The sequence below is a fragment of the Melanaphis sacchari genome, unplaced genomic scaffold (assembly GCF_002803265.2).
Source record: "Melanaphis sacchari strain LSU unplaced genomic scaffold, SCAv2.0 Contig134_pilon_pilon, whole genome shotgun sequence".
In the NCBI taxonomy this organism is placed as follows: Eukaryota; Metazoa; Arthropoda; class Insecta; order Hemiptera; family Aphididae; genus Melanaphis; species Melanaphis sacchari.
This window is the reverse complement of record NW_020270560.1, coordinates 586,153-605,056: the sequence shown is the minus strand read 5'-3', so window position 1 is coordinate 605,056 and position 18,904 is coordinate 586,153. Positions and strand designations below refer to the sequence as shown.

The 18,904-nt window shown below is 25.2% G+C and overlaps 2 protein-coding genes across 2 annotated transcripts; both read right to left on the bottom strand.

The window, feature by feature from the left end:
• Positions 1-252: 252 nt before the first annotated feature.
• LOC112591439 (GON-4-like protein) lies at positions 253-7,064 on the bottom strand. The gene is made up of 13 exons (XM_025335257.1): positions 7,030-7,064; positions 4,727-4,856; positions 4,336-4,442; positions 3,878-4,145; positions 3,641-3,806; positions 3,195-3,266; positions 2,940-3,103; positions 2,773-2,880; positions 2,226-2,693; positions 2,050-2,165; positions 1,456-1,596; positions 846-1,053; positions 253-461 (listed from the first exon to the last, which is right to left on the bottom strand). The coding sequence occupies exons 1-13, from the start codon at positions 7,062-7,064 to the stop codon at positions 312-314; spliced, it is 2,133 nt and encodes a 710-aa protein (XP_025191042.1). The 3' UTR covers positions 253-311.
• A 5,305-nt stretch (positions 7,065-12,369) lies between these two features.
• On the bottom strand, positions 12,370-13,777 carry LOC112591468. The gene is made up of 3 exons (XM_025335306.1): positions 13,571-13,777; positions 13,415-13,504; positions 12,370-13,305 (listed from the first exon to the last, which is right to left on the bottom strand). The coding sequence occupies exons 1-3, from the start codon at positions 13,678-13,680 to the stop codon at positions 13,188-13,190; spliced, it is 318 nt and encodes a 105-aa protein (XP_025191091.1). The 5' UTR covers positions 13,681-13,777; the 3' UTR covers positions 12,370-13,187.
• Positions 13,778-18,904: the final 5,127 nt, after the last annotated feature.

Below are 18,904 nucleotides of genomic sequence, written 5' to 3'. Positions count from 1 at the left end.
AATATTTATATTATGCCTAAAAAACTTGGACAAAGAACTAAATAGAAGAAGCTATTAATCAGCTTTTCTAAATATAGCACATGTAAAAAGGAAAAATAAAAAAGTAAAAGAAACATTTTAAAACCTTAAAATATAAGAATAAGTAATATTCTACGCTTAACAATCAAGATTTTCATAAATATAAAATGAAAATATAACATTTTAATCAATCATTATTCTTTATTTTAAATGTTCATAATAATATAATAAATATAATAGTAATTAATTTTAAAACTTATAATTTAAGGGCTTATTTTCAAAGTAAAATGTTTCTATTTTCTTAACTTTAATTGATTTCTAATTGACTTCCAACTTGATGGAAACTTTCGAACATCACACTCATATAAACGTTTTTTCGTAAAGAGAGCTTTAATGTCAATTACATAAGAAGATTCTTCAATTTTGCCATGCATTAAATAATTCTGAAACATAAATCACATTTAAACATTATAAACACCAGAAATACAAATATTAAATTTTTCAAATTCAATAATTCATTATTGTTTTCATGATTAGATAAATTTGGCTCAGTAACTCAACCAATTTTAGTAGAGAAAGATACAAAAATATTTTTATAATAATTATTATTTTATTTTTTATTAAAATAATAGTTTTTTTTTTTTTTAAATTTTCTAAAACAAATTTTATAACTATTTGTATTTATCAATCTATAATAACATAGTTTAATTCTTTAAGAAAATATATCACTGTTATAATTTACTTATTATTTTGTAATCAATGTATAATTAAATGAATCATAAAAATCTAAATATAATTTCAATAATAATAATAAACAATAAACATACCTTAACAACATTCATTTCAAAAGAATTTTTCTGTCGTGTTATTAACTGTTTTATATGTTTCATAGCTCTGTTTGAAAACCATCTCCGGTGTACAGTTTTTAATATCATTGGCATCAAGTCAGATAAACTCTTTTTTTTATATTTCGCTCGAGTATTAGCACTCTCTTTCAGCTTCTTATAAATATAATCTATTTTTAATACCAAAAGTCTATAAAAAAAAAATTTAATAATATTTTAAAATAAGATTTAAATTTAAGAAAATATATATTATAATTACATCAATATTTTTTTAATTATGTCTCTCGTATTTAAAACAAATTTGTATTTATTAGTTACAAAGTTTTTGTGAAAATATAATTATATTTTAGCATACGTATACTTTATATTACTTTTTCAAGACATCAGTACAACTTCAAGAAATTCAAATAAATAAATTTTTTTAAACTTTTAGATAATGCCTTACATTTTTTATTTAAGTATTAAAATTGCTTTATTTGAATTTGTTTTAGAATTTTCAAGTATGAATTTACTTTGATATACATTAAAAAAATAAATCGAAAAAATATTGATGTAATGTCTTTCCAATTAAAAAGAATATAGAAGGTAATACTTCTCTTCTGAAGGTCCAATAGGACAATGTACAATTTCATGATGGTAAGTTCTTGTTGGTAACAACTGAGGATAGATAAACACAGGTTTATCATAATATAGCATAAACTCTTTCACATTTAATGGTAATACAACATAGTCGCTAAAAATAATAATAAAATACTTAGTGATAATAATTATTAATTTAAAAATGAATGATAAATCAAATAACAATTCCAATAGTTATTTCAACAGATACATAAAAATAATTAAAGTGAGATACAATTTAACCAATTTTATGTGTTTAGCTTAAATGTAAAATGACCTATTATTATCAAACTTAAAAGTAATAATATTATCTGTGTTCTCTCATCAATTAGTTTGTGTAATTAAATTTACAAACAAGTTATGAGTATGTTAAATATTTACACATTGTCTATAATATATTTTAAAATGTTGGATAATAGGTCATTTCATTAAAATATTTAAGTTCAACACACAAAATTGGTTTTACTGAACAAAAAATTGTCATGTTGTACGTTTGTAAAACATCAACACATGCAGATATAACATTCTATTAAGATTATAATAATTTTTAAGGTACTAAAAATATTACCTATTAATATCCTTTTCTCTGGTTACAACTTCAGTCCAATCTCGAATAAATTTTAAAGAAGGATGTATATTAATTGGTATATACTTTTTATCTTTACAAAAATTTTTGATTTGCTCCTAAAATCAGTAAGTATTAAATTAATCATAATAATATCTAAAATAAATTAAATGACTTACCAACATAGCTTTATACTTTCTGCAATTATTTTGATACTTTTTTGACATTGTACTTAACAAGTAATTTTGAGTTATTAATTGGACATGTTGTGTGAGTTGTTGTTTGAATAAAATAATTTGTTTTTGTGTCATTATGTTTACTTGGTTAATATTTACATATTGAGGAACTATATTTGTTATCACAGACATTTCTTCATTAAAATTGTTCTGTTCAATGCCCAACTGAAAATTGTCTTTAAATGTTGGTAAAGGAAGTATACAGCTACGCTTTTCAAGATTTTCATTGATACTAAGTAGACTATTATTAAACTCTGAAACATTAAACTGTTTATCTATTTGTGTGTTATATCTGGCCACTTCTACAGGTTCTGCATAATAATTTGTAAAATTGGTGGTTGATTTTGGATTAGAATAATTTAACATAAAAACTGGATTTAATTGACAACAACTTGTACGTTTAACAGCATTCTATAAATAATAATCATACACAATTATGATAATAAAAATTTAATTTAATGAATAAATCAAAAAAAATATATAAAATTACTTTATTGTTTAAAGCACTAGTAGTATTTGATTTCCAATCATGATAATTATTTTGAATACTGGCATGAACAGGAATAGATTGATCATCATTTTTAAGTTTAACATCGTTCTATAAAAAAATTAATTGTAAAAATAATATAAACATATAAAAAGTTATAGATTGAATACCTCATCATTATCAATTTCTTTAATATCAGTAGGAATTTCTAATGCTTCTTGACCGTTGAATTTAAGGAAGCTTTCAGTAAATTCATTCAATTCATTCATTAAATCATTATACTCTTTACGTGTGACTTTCACTGATTTATCAATACGAAATTCTTCTTTATCAACTATTAGAAATCACAATTATTTAATCATTAAAAATTATAAGAACACTGATATAATACAATAGTATTATACTCTATTTATTTTAGTAGTTACCATTAGTAAAATCATCATCACCAAGAACATTATATTCTGGATCATCTTCACCATCATCATTCTGAACCGACTCTAAAACAAAATAATAAAAATTAATAATACATAATTGCATAAATATATATAATGTACAAATACATAAAAATACATAATTATATAATTAAATCTAAAAGAACTTGATCTATAAAAATAAATTATAAAAATAAATAAGATAATAATCAATATTTTAATACATTCTAAATTACTAATAATAAACTACAATTTAATTTTAGCTTATACCATCAAATTTGTTTATTTATATTTGTATTAAGTTATGTGAATACTAAAAAACTACAACTAAATATATACTTTAAATTCTAAATGTAATTATGTTTATCATAAAAGATAATTTTGTTTTTCAAAAGCTAATAACCATATCAACTATAATTGTATCAATAAATTAAACACACCTAAAGGCTTTGTAAATTCACTAAGAAACTCCAACCATTCATCATTTTCACAAGCTGAATCATACATATCCTCGGTGATATCTGGTGGTATAAAAGCTTGTTCAATTATTTCTAACGGAGTATCATTTAAAGATAACTTTGACCTTGTACGCATTCCAATTGTTTCCTTAACAAATCAAATATATTTGAAATCCAGTTAAATTGCTGCATATAACAAACACATTCATTATTTTGTACCTTTTCATTTACATCAACTATAGTTTTATTATCACTAATATCAGGATCATTTTCTGTATCAAATGATTTATTAACTTCTCTTGATTTAAAGTCATCATCGTCATCTTCATCTTCTTCCTCCTCAAACATTTTATCTGGATGATACTCTTCATCTTCAGAATCATCAGGAAATTCTTTTTCAATTAATGATTTGCATTCTGATAAGATTGATTGTTCCTGGTTTGTAGACAACTGATGAGTAGAAGTTGGATAATTATTTAACATTTCTCTGAAATAATCAAAGTATATTTTTTATGTAATATTGTTTTATTTTTTTCATGTCTTTGAAAGACATAAAAATAACAAATAATTTTATAATATACAGTAAAAAAAAATTAAAGTAATAAAAACATGACAATTTAAAATAATCACCAATGAACCTATAGCAAGGATCCTTAAATAAAATTAATTAATTTTACCTTATTTTTGCTCTTGTAAATTTTGGTTCATATAAGCAATTGGCGTCTATATTTTCATCTAAAGTTTGTCGTAACATTGTAGCTACATCAGCATTTGTAATTACATTCTGGAAAAAAAATACTAGTAAATTTTTAATATAGCTAAGTAATATTAAAATTAATTTATAGTTAATTAAAAAACAAATTTCCATTCAATATAAGGATAAAATAATTGTGTAAGTACTAAAAACTTTGTATTTTTAAAAATTTGATATTTGAAAATTGTTGTTTTAATAATCATGTATTATATATTATATTAATGACCACAAAAAGATAAATCCTGTTACTACAAATTTAATACTTAATTTAATATATTTTATAGAAAGAAATTATCAATTAGATTTAACTATACCTTGATAAGATTCTTGACATTTGTTTTAGTAAATTTTCTTTTCTTTGCTTTATCATTCAGTATTTTATCTATATCAAAATTTGACTCCATTTGACTAGCAACTATTAATGCATCTAATTCCTTTTCAGCTCTGAAAATCAAATCAACAGTAAATTTTGTATTAGTATTAAAACATGATTAATTGACATATATCTAGGCAGATAACATTACATCATGCATTTATGATTTATAACTTTATCAGCTTTATTATACACAGCAAAAAAAAAAAATAAAATATAATATAATCAGTATATATGAATAATAAATATGTATAACTTTTGTATTATAACAGATTATAATATATAATCTATATATTCTAAACCTAAAGTATACATAATATAACTTATTGTACAAAATCATCTTTGTACATTAATTAGATTTTAAAATTCCTATATTACAATATTATAAGCAATTTAAACAGCTTCACAAGTAAGAAAATAGTAGTCATAACCAGCATAATGTTTTAAAGTTAGTGTATTTTTATACAATCCTCATAATTCACTCATTTAAACTACTTATCTTGATAAACAACTCATAATTTGTCTAATTATATTGTTATTTTTAATTTTTTGCAGACAATATTTAAACTATAATTCATATTATAGTAGCAAATTACACACTTTTTAATACAAAGTGTGATCATAACTTTAGATGATTTTCTCGAATCAATGAAATAATTTTTTTATTTTTTTTATTGAACTTAAGCTTTGGCGACTAGGGCCATTAGCTGTTATAGGGGTTATGAACTGTGGTAGGGGTAAGATTGGTACAGTAGGTTTTTTTTTTTTATGATTGTTATGGTTGATAGAAAACACGTGTATGTGTGGCAAGGTTTTTAACCACTATGATCCCGGATGGTCACCCATCCGGGAGCTAGTAGCTGTAGCCGTTACTTACTCTCAGTCACATTCCGCGACTGGTAGCAACCAACGCGCCATGCCAAGCCACCAATGATGTAATATGTAAGGTTATTTATTTAAAACTCTTTTTATAAATAACATAAGATAAAATATACAGTGCACAGAGGCAATGTCAATTTAATCATTTATTGCTCATTATTTTAATTTAGGTTCAAATTAATAGTGGTATATAATAATAAAATCAAATGAGAAATATCTACTCGTCTCCTGTCATCATATTTCTTTAGTGAGTTAAACCCAGATCAAAATAATGAGCAATAAATAATTGCATTGACATTATGCCTCTATTATGTCATTTAAATCTATGATAATAAATATTAAATACCATTATATTATAAAAAAATAATATATTTATTATAATAAATTATATTATTGAATTCAAATAATGAGAATTTATATTTTTTAATGTCAGTGGCAGTGTGTTTACACAACTAGTAAACGTTTGTTTACTGTATATGCATATGCATAGAAATAAACTTATATAAGTTAGTAATTTTTTCTTACACATTGAATAGAATAATTTATTGTATTATTTTGTGGTACCAAAAACAAATAGATGAAAACTATTGAAGTATAAGATGTGATTTTTGTTTACATTATTACAAAATTTAATAAACAGGGACCTATAACTTGAAAATTCATAATATAGCTAGCATAGACAGCACAACTATTAATATTCAATAACATCTATTGAACTAGTAAAATATAATTTTATGTGTTTAATATATCATGCATATAGAGGAAAAATATACAATATAGCCGATAGTTATCAATATGTATAAATAAATAGGAATAAATAATTAACAAAACATAGAATGTCCATGTATTCATGTTATGTGTATGTAATTCAATATAACATAAAGCATACATTATTGGCTAACAACATATAATCACGGATAATAATGTGTTAATTAGATTTAATATTTGAAAATAAAATTGAAGTGGTAAGAGTGTACTGACAATGTTAAACAAATACACTGTATTAAGACTTACACTTGATTATTACTTTTTTTATATAAATTATTTCATATTTTATTTACTCAGTTTTTTTATTTCTTGTAAGTAGTAACAAAATTTTACTAATTAGGGTATAAACTAATTGGTATTTGTTACATGATGATTATTACATTGAAATCGGTTTTAAGTTTCAAAAATATTAATTAAATCATAAGGAAACACTACCAATTATAAATGTAACTAAATATGGTTTATGTACGGTATCATTTTAAGCCATGGTCAAAGTCATAATTTTTTAGTTTTTTTCAATAAATGTATACAATATGTCTAACAACAAATAAAGATTTGTTTTGGAATTAAAATACAATAATATTTGTAAATACATACGTCATTTCCATTTCGTCATACAATTGATTGTCCATTTCGAAAAAAAAAAACCAAAATCTTCGTAATCTCGTAAAATAAATCTAAAGGCACAATATAGATTTTATTACAAAAAACGTTTTTAAACACTGTGTATGTAAAACTCGCATCAGAAAACCGTTCACAACAATAATGATAAAAACAAAAGAATTGAGGTGGTTCTAAAAGGCTATCTAACAAAGCTAAACAACTATGAATATAACATTAAACAAAAAAAAAATATATATATAGTGTTAGTAAATGGTTCACAAATTGTATTAAACTCGCTAATTTAATTCCTGACTAGAATCCAAACATTTGGCCCACTAATTTTCTGTGAAGTAGTTAACTGAAAGTGATAAGCATTTATTCGAATAATGATAAGAGTTCGAGATTCGAAAACAAAAAAGTACCAACCAAGTACAACTCACTACCGTCAGTTGTTATCGAAATACTGTGTTTATCACTTTGTTTATCATGCACCGATCGTTTACTGTTACGAATTACAACTATATAGTACGATAATAAATTGTTACTTCGTAGTCCGTATCAACCTTACCGCTCTGTTAAACATACAGATATATTATATACAATACATTTATATATCTGTGGTTAAATATAAATTTTTTATTATTCTGTGGTAAAATATAACTCGGGTCTCGGAAAATAATATTAATAATATGATAATTAAATAATTAATGAGTATAACAATTAATATTATGTTCATATTGTATTATCTGTTTTTTATGATTGTACTATTTTAGCATTTTATAATATTATCTACAAGCCTTGGGTTACTGTAATATTGGATATTATATTGTATTTATGTGACTATGTGTCCGTTTTTTGTACATTATGCAAAATAATTCAATAATTTAAATTATAGGTATGCTGAAATATAAATGTATATATATATCGAATAAATAAACACCTAAGTAAATTATTAAATAGATGTACTGATGTACATAGTAATATATTATATAGTAGATATATTAGTACTGCAATATAATATTAGTTTCATATTTCAGTATCATCATTTGAAAACTACTACAAATAAGAGAGAAAATACATATTTATTTTTCTATAATTAGGTCAATAATACTTTATTTATGATTAGGGCTCGGAACTTGAAGACCTAAAAATCTTTAAAAAAAAATGCATACAAAAAAGCATTAAAATGACATAAATTTCAAAAAAATGACCCTAAAATACCGAAAAATAACATAAAATTTTCAAAAATTACGTTTTTTAATAATAGGTCATAAAAAATCATCATTTTTAAATTTAATATTTTTAATCAATTTTTGTATATTAAATGGATTACATTTAAGTAAAATGAATTATGTAAAGTAGTTTAAAACTCATGATCTATAACAAAAACAAATGGTATAAGTTTAAAATTGTTCAAAACAAAAAAGAATGTTTTAAAAGATTTCAAAAATGTATACATTTGAAACCGTAATTTACATATTATCAGTGTCGATCTGGCCCACCCGGCTACCCCGCGATTGCCGGGGGCCCCTGGACATTTTTATGTATTAGGAGCCCATTCATAAACATTTTATAGTATGATATAATGGAATAAAGGTTTTTAGTTTATTTAATGTATTGTATTATTAAATTGATGTACATTATAAACAATTTAAAATAGTAAATGATTCATAACAAATCTAATGGTAATGGTTTCAAAGTTGTTAAAACTGATTGAAGTTATAATTTGTAATTTACAATTTACATGAGGACTGAAGTTATTGATGATAGTAAGTATTATCATAATTTTCTTTGATATTGTTGAACTGAATAATGAGTAATAAATGTCATCGATTTGCTGTCTCAATAAAACAAACCAAATTTTATCTTTTGACACCAGATACCATATGCCAGTACTATTTTTTGAAACATTGAACTTAATAATATTGTTAGGTATACAATATTATACTAACTTTTTGAAAATACTATTATGTAATACATAGAAGTTATAAATTTATATTTTATCATTAAAACTAATGCATAGCATATTGAGGTACCAGTTAATAATAAATAATAAAACACATAAAAATATATTCTTTTGTTTAAAGTTTTATTAATTTCAATAATCATACATAAGAATAGTTATTATATTTTCAAAAACAAGGTTGCATAGTGCATACTATTCTTATTATAAATAAACACAACTTAAAAGTTGATAGGTATAATATAAAAATAAATAATGAAGAATATAAATTCAAAGTTGTGAATTAAAAACTGATTATTTTATAAACATTTAAGTACCTATTTCAATTTTACATAGGTACATCACATAATTATGATATAAAATAATGAATTTCTAGATTAAATTAAATTTCTAATAAACTTATTGGACAAAACAGTATATGATTTTAAATTTAAATTTCATTCTGAATCTATTGGTTATAGTTTCAAAGTTATGAATTGAAAACTGATTATTTTAAAAATATTTGGAAATTTGAATTTTACATATCTCTCACGGTTATGAAATTAAATAATCATTTTAAAAATTATCAAATATAGTATATAAATTTAATTATATTATATTTTATTTGCCCTTATACTTATGTTGTTGAACTTGCAAATATGTAATCATTTTATATAATTAAGTGTCTTATACGTTTACACTAAACAAAGTTTTTATTCTTTCTAGTTGGTGTATCGTGGTTATAAGATACCTATCTAATAATCCTTGTAATATATATTCATGAATTGTTTGAACAACAGCACAAACGTGCGACAACCTATTATGTAAATGATGTATATGCACTACTTTCAAATTGCAATAATCTATAGATACAAGTCATGGACAACTTAAAACTAAACATCAGTATGTACTAGTCAAATTAAAATTATTTTGTGGGCTTAATTCCTGATCTACCAATAGAAATTCAACATAAAGAAAATAATACCTGCCAGCACTTTGCAACATATTCAAATAATAACAGTTAACAAAAAATAATTTTCGTTTTATCACATAGGTCATCTGCGAGTATGTGGATGTGTAATGTATATTGAGTATAGTAAAATATGACAATGGCAATAAATCATAGAAGACTATTGACAATAATTTATAAATAGACTGGTTGCGTCACAGCGAAAACCAATGGAGAAAAATAAAAGGACGAGCTAATTTAAGCAATACAGTGAAATTCGTGGTACGTAGGAAAAAATAGATTACACAGCCGTACCGAACCGACACTCACTCAAAATGAATCTTATTACCATTATCAAACGGCGGTAGACTGATAATCATAATTGCCCATGGTTTCAGTAATTGAACCTGATAAATTGAAAAGAGACATATGTACAGACTACACTCTACAGACACTGAGATACACACATCGACATGTACAAAAATACTGCTTAAAATTAAGAGGGCGTCACAGTAAAAGTGAAACGTATACAACGCTCAAGAGATGGCGTTGAATTTCATATCGCCGCCGTCGCGGTAGGCCGTAACCACGCCTATCGTGTACGCGACGGGGTCCGCGTGTTGTTATTGCGGGAGAGGTACATTATTATTTCACAGACTGTCGTTTAGAACGTTTCGCGTCAAACGTCATTACAGGCCGTTACGTAAATTGTCGCCCGTGAATTCTATACGGTGTGCTGACTCGCTACTGGCTAGCAAGTCGCAAACCTATTTTTTAATTAAAGCTCCTGTTTGCTTAAAAATATTAACCAATAAATTAAGCATACAAATTATTATACACCAGAACTCGATTTATATTTCTAACCCAATTACTTTTTAAAATACATATAAAATAATAATTTCACTACGATTAAATAGATTTTTTAGTAAAAGTGTTACGTATTTTACGTTGTAACTTATAAATGACATGAAGCAATTTTTTGTTCGATAATTTAATTTTTTATTTATTAATAACATTTTAAATAGTTCTGATTAGTAAATATTGATGTATTTACTTATTTTAATTTTAAACATAATACCTACATAAAATATGAAGTTGATTGTTGTACATAATATTTATTAAATAAATACCTACTGTAATAATATAATTATTTATATTATTGCAATTGCAGTACCTATATGTAAAAAAAACAATATGTATAAACTAAACATTTTTATTGTTCATATAATATATATAAATTAAAATTAAATTATGTAGGTACTTACAAATGTACAGAACACATTTATTTACACATAATAATTAATTAAAACACAACATTTGGATCAATGACAATTTATAATAATTGATAACTTAAATTAATGCTAGCGGTCATATAGATAATGGATAACTGACTTACTATAATATAATATTACACCTATACTTTAATTTTAAAAATGTCATAATATGTACGTGAAATTATCTATATAAAATTTGCATAGTTATGTGTACAATAATAAAATGAAATATAATACATAACATTATGCAATTAACATTTTATGTATTTATTTTGCGTTGTAATAAAAAAAAAATCATCTGTAACAATATTTATAGTTCCATATAAAATTAATTTTTATACAAACTAAATAATTTAATATATTAATAAATACTTATGATACAAATATTTTTAAATAAAAATGGGTACAAATATTTTTTAATTTTTTAATTTTGACGGTTTTAAACCATTTCAAACGGAAGATTTGGATAAATATTGGTTTTATTATTATAATGCCGAACATTTTTTCTTTCCAAAGAGAAATCATCAAACTCTTAATTTTTTTTGTATTTTTGTTTATGAGACTGGAGTATTAAGTTATGGGTAATACTAGAAAAAAATCCTGCTAAAAGCTTTGTACTCCACCCAAAGGTTTGATATAAAAAAGTTATATTAATAACTGTGTCAACAATAGTTAATACTAATTTTGCAACAAAGAATATTCCCATTAGCCCAGATACAAAAGTTCCAATTGTTGTAAACCAACCCCATATTTTAAATAGCTTATCTTCTACCATTTTTCCAAGCGTGTTTTCATCTATCAAATATTTGAATTGCAGACCTTGGTTAGTGGTATCATATCCCATAGATTGTCTGATTATATTATTCGTAGCAGCTTTCACTTCTTGCGGGAACAATATATGCTGTTGGAAAGCTTTCATTGTATCCTGCGTATATATACCGGCATTCATAAGAAATTCCGGACTTTTATACGACCATGTCCAGGACATGGCCAGTTTAAGCTTTTGTGGTTTTTTAATTTCTTGAATATTTGGTAGAACGGCAAACCATTCACCGCCCAATTCGAACGCAGGTGGTAAAAGCACATTGCAGTCCACCTGTGTTCCAAATTACTGTAAAATATGGGTTTTGGGCGCCATAAATAATGTTTTGTTGTTATATAATACTGGCAGTTCATTAAAACAATCTTTTTTGTGAAATTTCTACGTTGAATTTTTTACATTTTATTAAGTAGATAATTTCACTGCCTTTTATTGCGGTAAACCCTGGTCCACCACCTATTAAATATGCCAATTCTGAAAGACTAGAAGATGCTAATGTGAGTCGTTGCTCAAGTAATTTTCTGTCTAGCTCACATTGTTTAAGTAGTATATCGTTATACAACGATGTAATAGTTGATTTGAAGAAATTTTCGACATAAACAAATTTTGTGTTTATGTAAGCTAATAAATTAGTATTTTGAGCAATTATGGTTTTTCGTGTGAAATAATTAAAAAATGTAGGTTCTGTTAAAATTAATAACTGCATATGTTCAGTTCTGAATAACTGGGATTCCTGTGCAAGCGAACGTTTTTTTGACTTTTTTTTAAAACAAAGACTATTTTGTCAGTCTCCACAATATAAGTATATGTATTTGAACTTTCATCAATAGTATTTGACGTAATTAATGACGCTGGTCCATTATATAGGACACTGATATCGTGTTCTTCACAGTTTATGTTATTGTTTGACCAGATAGTTTCACCTTTAAAAGCATCAATGCCGTAATTGTCTGATAACTTAAGTTTTGTACCTGTTGGAAGTATATCCACTATTCGTCTTCCCGAACTTTCATTTACATCGCATGGTCTGTTATAACATTTAAATAATAATATTTAATTTTTAAAACTGTTATAACCAATATTCGAAACGGATGAAATACGCTGATTTTTCAAAAATAATAACAAATTCGCGAATTAGTAGACTCATATATTCAATCAAATTTTAAATTAAAAATCATACTTGGATTCTTGATTACTACATATAAATTTATCAAATGTCAAGTTATGTAAAACTTTTTCAGTACCCCAATCATTAGTTTCATTATCCCTCAAATCCACCATTTTGCTAAAAAAATTTAATAAAACATATGTATTATAAATAAAAAATAAAAAATAATTATAGTTTTAGTTTTCATACAATAAAACTTAGATGGCTACAAATAATTAAAATTTACCTAATTGTTTCCCTCGATGAGCATGGTGGTTGATTGCCAGCACCTAAGAAAAAAGATTCCACAACAGGTTCTACGACATCTGGGTTGGAACTTTGTTCACACAAATTTAGTCAAATTAATAACCATATTTGATAATAATATAATAAATAGTTATACTTAGTTTTGGCACGAATTCCTAGAATATTCATCACTCGAGAACTCAGCGATTTTTTAACTGATAATTTTTTTGATGGGAAGCGATGAGTTGTTTTTTTAGGTTGATCCATTTTCACGTTAAAAAAATTTAAAAAAATATAAAACCGTAATAAAATTCCAATGAAAATCTAAGTTATTACTGATGTTAACAGTTGGACAAAATGACAATATTTGATATTTACTGTCATCAATAATTGAATAATTAAATAATTATTATTTAGATACTCACCCTCTTTCATGTTACCGACGGGCGACGACGTGAATACGATAAGTGTTGATAACAAATAAAAATATAAAATTTATACCGATCAAGCGAATGATTGACCTTTGCCATATAATAGACTATATGGATTATTTATCATATCATGCATTTATTCAAATCGTATTACAAAAAAAAACTCATGATTAGGATACTATATACATCTAGCTATCTATGAATGAGTATAGGACATGGATAGTTTAGACTAAAAGACGCGAGTATATCTTCAAATACTATATAAATTAATAAATTACATGATACGTAATATTGGTAAAATATATTTGTAAATAATATATAAATTATTGTTTTATGTATTAGGCATTAGCAAATTGTGTTTGATAGAAAATAACAAAATTTCTGTGTATTATCACAGAATAGAAAATACGTAAAAATAAAGAAAATGTGCAAATTATTTTGTTAGAAATTCATAACAATTTTTATTTTTAAATCTAAAATCTAAAATTTAAAAATTTAGTACAAGATTCTTCATAAATTTGTCTAATTTTATGAAAAAAATATCTACCGGAAATACAAATTTAATTTTTATGAGTGTTTGAAATTCAGATTTTTACAACATTGGATATTCACTCTATTTATCATTTAGCGATTTTCTTATGTTGTAATTAAAAAAATGAATAACTGTAGATACTTTTAATAATTTATACTATATATCTATTGTATCAATTCCTATACTTGATACTATTTTCAAAAAATTTTCACTTTTTCTGAGCTGTTTACGAACATTTTCAATTTTTTTTTTATAGTTGTTGATAAATTATTAATTATAAATTTGTTGGGTCAAGAAGCGCGAAAATTTAATTCAAGGCTCCTGCACATGTTATTGTTACAATAGCAGTTGAAAAATATTAAAAATCAACGTGCACAAGTTTTTCTTATAAGTTTTTTATGTTTGAATTTTGAAAAAAAATTGTCAAATTTTAAATTATTTTCTAGTTACAAATATATATTATTATAATATATCATAGGCTGATTCTTCGTCTTCGTTAGGATTCGTTTTTCTTATACAATATTATATCACTAAATTCAAATTTAACACAATCCAGTAGGTATGTAGTGACTCACTTGTAATCTACTGTAAAGCAGAGCGACACCCACTTGGCTACCTTTTTTTACTTATACAGTTCAACTAATTTAAATTTTAAAAAATTCGTCTTGAATATCAATACGCTAATTTTATGGAACAATTGTCTATAATTAAAAAAAAAAATTGTTTAAATCGTATGTTTTCTAGCTGATGTGTGACAATTTTACAATATAATATGATGTAGTTCCATTTTGCGCAAAATACGATTTATAACATCGAAAAATAAAATAATATTATTCTTTGACAAAATTATTATTTTCGTATTGACGTATTTGGCTATTTATAAACCGTGCGCGGCTACGATAAATAACCAGTTTTGACCTTAGATGCGGTACGGCTGCTTATGTAAGCGGGGTGGTGGAAGAAGTATTATTTCAGAACGCTGCCGCTATAATCGTTTTAGCAGCACATGACGACGGCAAATTCATAATTTTTTTGCCAAAACATGCTTTCGTACTTCCAATAGTACTCAGGCCTCGTTGATCGTAGAAACATGATTTTGGTATCAAAATAATCACGAGAAGTTGTACTAAATATTCTTGGAACAGATTTTTGATATCTAAATTTGCCGATTTTATATAATTTTTTAAAAAAATGAAAATTTTACAAATTTCAAACACAAATAAAATTGGTTAGAAAAAATATTTTAAAATTCTGTTCCAAGAATATTTAGTACAACTTCTCGTGATTATTTTGATACCAAAATCATGTTTCTACGATCAACGAGGCCAGAGAACTATTGGAAGTACGAAAGCATGTTTTACGGTCGATTTTTTTCTACTGTGACGCCCTCTTAACTTATTTTGATAATAATTTCCAGGCGCATCGGTGCATCAGTGGCGATTATCATGACAAATTGACAAATAATTATTTTGTCGTGGCCATAATGACAGCACACACGCAAACCCTCTCAGATTCCATTCTAGCCGCGGGCGGGCACACGGAAAAACATTACGTTACGTATTATTGCTGGATCATTCCTGAAAAAAGTCAAAAAACACGCAAATAATAGTTGTTCTTTCTAAAATACATTTTTCCCAACGTGGCTGGTATTCTCATAGGAAACTTATTATATTAACTCCAGTGGATAATTTCGTAAACATAAGTACCTACTTGTATGTTTACCCGATGTGACCCCGAGTATCAACCTAAGCTAACAGAACTTTTTCTTAAATATAATAGTAACGATAAATACAATTAGGTATTCATTACATATATGACATAACGAAAGTAAAGAAAATGTAATAAATTTAATTGGATAAGCTGTTGACGAGAAAGCTCAGACAGGCGTAAAACTTGATTTGAAATAAATGAAAACGAAAATTATTAGACGACGAGACGATAACTAACCGTTTCGTAAATTAAACATTTAAATATAATTCATAAACATAATTTTCGCACACAAGACCCTAACGGTTTCTTCAGACGGTTACCGGGTAATATTATGATAATAATAATAATAATAATAATAATAATAATAATTAATAATTAATAATGTATAATTTTTTACTAACAGATATCCACACAACTGACGGCCCTTTAGGACACGTATGATAACAATATGATATAAATGTACAAAAAGAATACCAGCCACTGGCCATGGTGATTTTTTATAAATTATGATACAAAGAAAATACGTTACTAATAGTACGTCATGCATGTGACGTGTTCCCATAGACACATGCCATTAGAGAGTGCAACGGCAGATCTATGTTTTCATTCTCCCTTGGTGTTAAAACAGCGTACAAAAAAAAAAGGATGTAACAGCCGGAGTTTCTTATTCGTTGATTCGACAAGGCTTCGGATGGCCCTAACCAAACCTAGGACACCATTAAGTGTTGCGTCGTCGAGCTCTTATGAAATGGTAGTAGTTGATCTCAACGACTAATGAAGACGTGTTAGATAGGACATAGGTAATAATTTCCAAATAATAAATGCATGACATCTCACGTAAAATGCACAAATATGTAATAAATAATTATAAATACTTTATTGACGGAGACGTCTCTCAGTAGACGACGAAAAAAAACACAGTAAACTTGCGATGTAACGAGTCTCGGTATAATTTATTATTACAATCTAGATAAAACAAATGGAACTGTCATTCCCTTGAAAGCACTGTTACATCATACGAATATCAATGTAATGAATTCTTTATATTATAACAAGCGTTTTGCCCTGTCCCATGAAATTCGTTATGCCACGATTTGGCTACAACATTTAATAAATAAGAGCTGTTTCAAAATGATTTTGATAATAAATACCTACCGCACGATTATTACTTATTAGTTATTACATTAAAACCAAGTAGGTACGGTTTATGATTACCTACACAGGTTTGCTATTAAAGATAAATCTAAAAATTGCATTGATAACTGCGGTCAGAATGCATTACGCCGTTATTATTTACTGCTATAGTAATCTTTCTCGTCATAACTAAAGAGCACTAATAATAGGAGTGTTAAATTTTTATTGACTTGAATAACCTACATAGTCGATTGAGAGTATATCACTAGATTTAGCTGTATGAATCTATTATACCTATAGGTACTAAATTGTATTAAAAATTTAGATTTAAAATATAAATATAAATAAATCTACAAAATTTTTTTTTTACATTTATGTTTACAGAAAACTGCGAATCTCTAGACGAACCTGTTGTAATATATTAATTAATACATTTTTGTAATAGATTTGAGGAAACTTAATGTAATTGTAAATATTGATAACAATTAAAGATAATTCATAATTGGTCTGGCGGGTAATTTGTGGAATTGTTGAGTGGTACTCAGGGGAGTTGGAAGATTGATAATAAATTGGCAAAAAATTATAACCTTTACAGTGACACTTACAAATTAATTGATTTACAAACAAAGAATTCTTTAGATATGAGATGTATACTACAGAGTAATAAAACTTTCACTAATGTATAAAAATCATGTAAGATGAAAAATGAAGAAAATAATTTGCAATGATATAATTGAACATTTGAACATAAAAGAGAAATATGTATAATGGACAATGGTATATGTATCAACTGCTCATAATAAAAAAAATTATAAGTCGGCATTTATATGAGGATTGAAGTTTATTGATGATAGTAATATCACAATATCGAATTTTTCTTTGATATTGTTTAATTGAATAATATATAAAATCAACAATTTGCAGTTTCAATAAAACAAACTCAAGTTTATCTTTTGACACCAGGTATATATTTTTTTTTTTATCATAAGACAGTACTCTTTTTTAAAGCATAGAACTTAATAATGGAGTTAATTACATGAAATTGTACTAACTTTTCGAAAAGACTATCATGAAATAGATAACTGTGATTTTTTACAATATTGTAATTAGTTTATATTTTATGGTTCGTCATAATGCAAATTAATAGGTACTTGATACAATGAAATATTATTGATATTAAATACATAAGAAACATAATTAACAATTCTTGTGTTTAAAATGTTATTATTTTCAATAAACATAAATCAGAATATTTAGTACCTACGCTCGTTTTTTATTTTTACATAACTTTCATGAAAATGTCAAATATATCTATATTTTTTTTACTTTCTACAATATTATTATTGTCAAAAATAAGTTAAATCGTAATAAATAGATGATTGATAAAATAACCATTGAAGTTATCGGAATAAAATTGTAGTTTTATCAAAATTACCGTAATAAAAGTCTCTTTACAAATTAGGACTCAAAGAAAGGAAAAATTATCTGTCATGTTATATTGTTGTAAATATAGTGTAGGTATCTTTCTAGCGTGTCGGTAAATGTCAATCAGTTGTTATAAATGTTCTATACAATTTGATTTCAAATTTAAAATAGACACAAAAATACCAAAAGTTAAATCTTTTTCAGTATACAAAAATATATTAGTACCTAACAGGATAAATATTAGCGAGAATATCTTGAT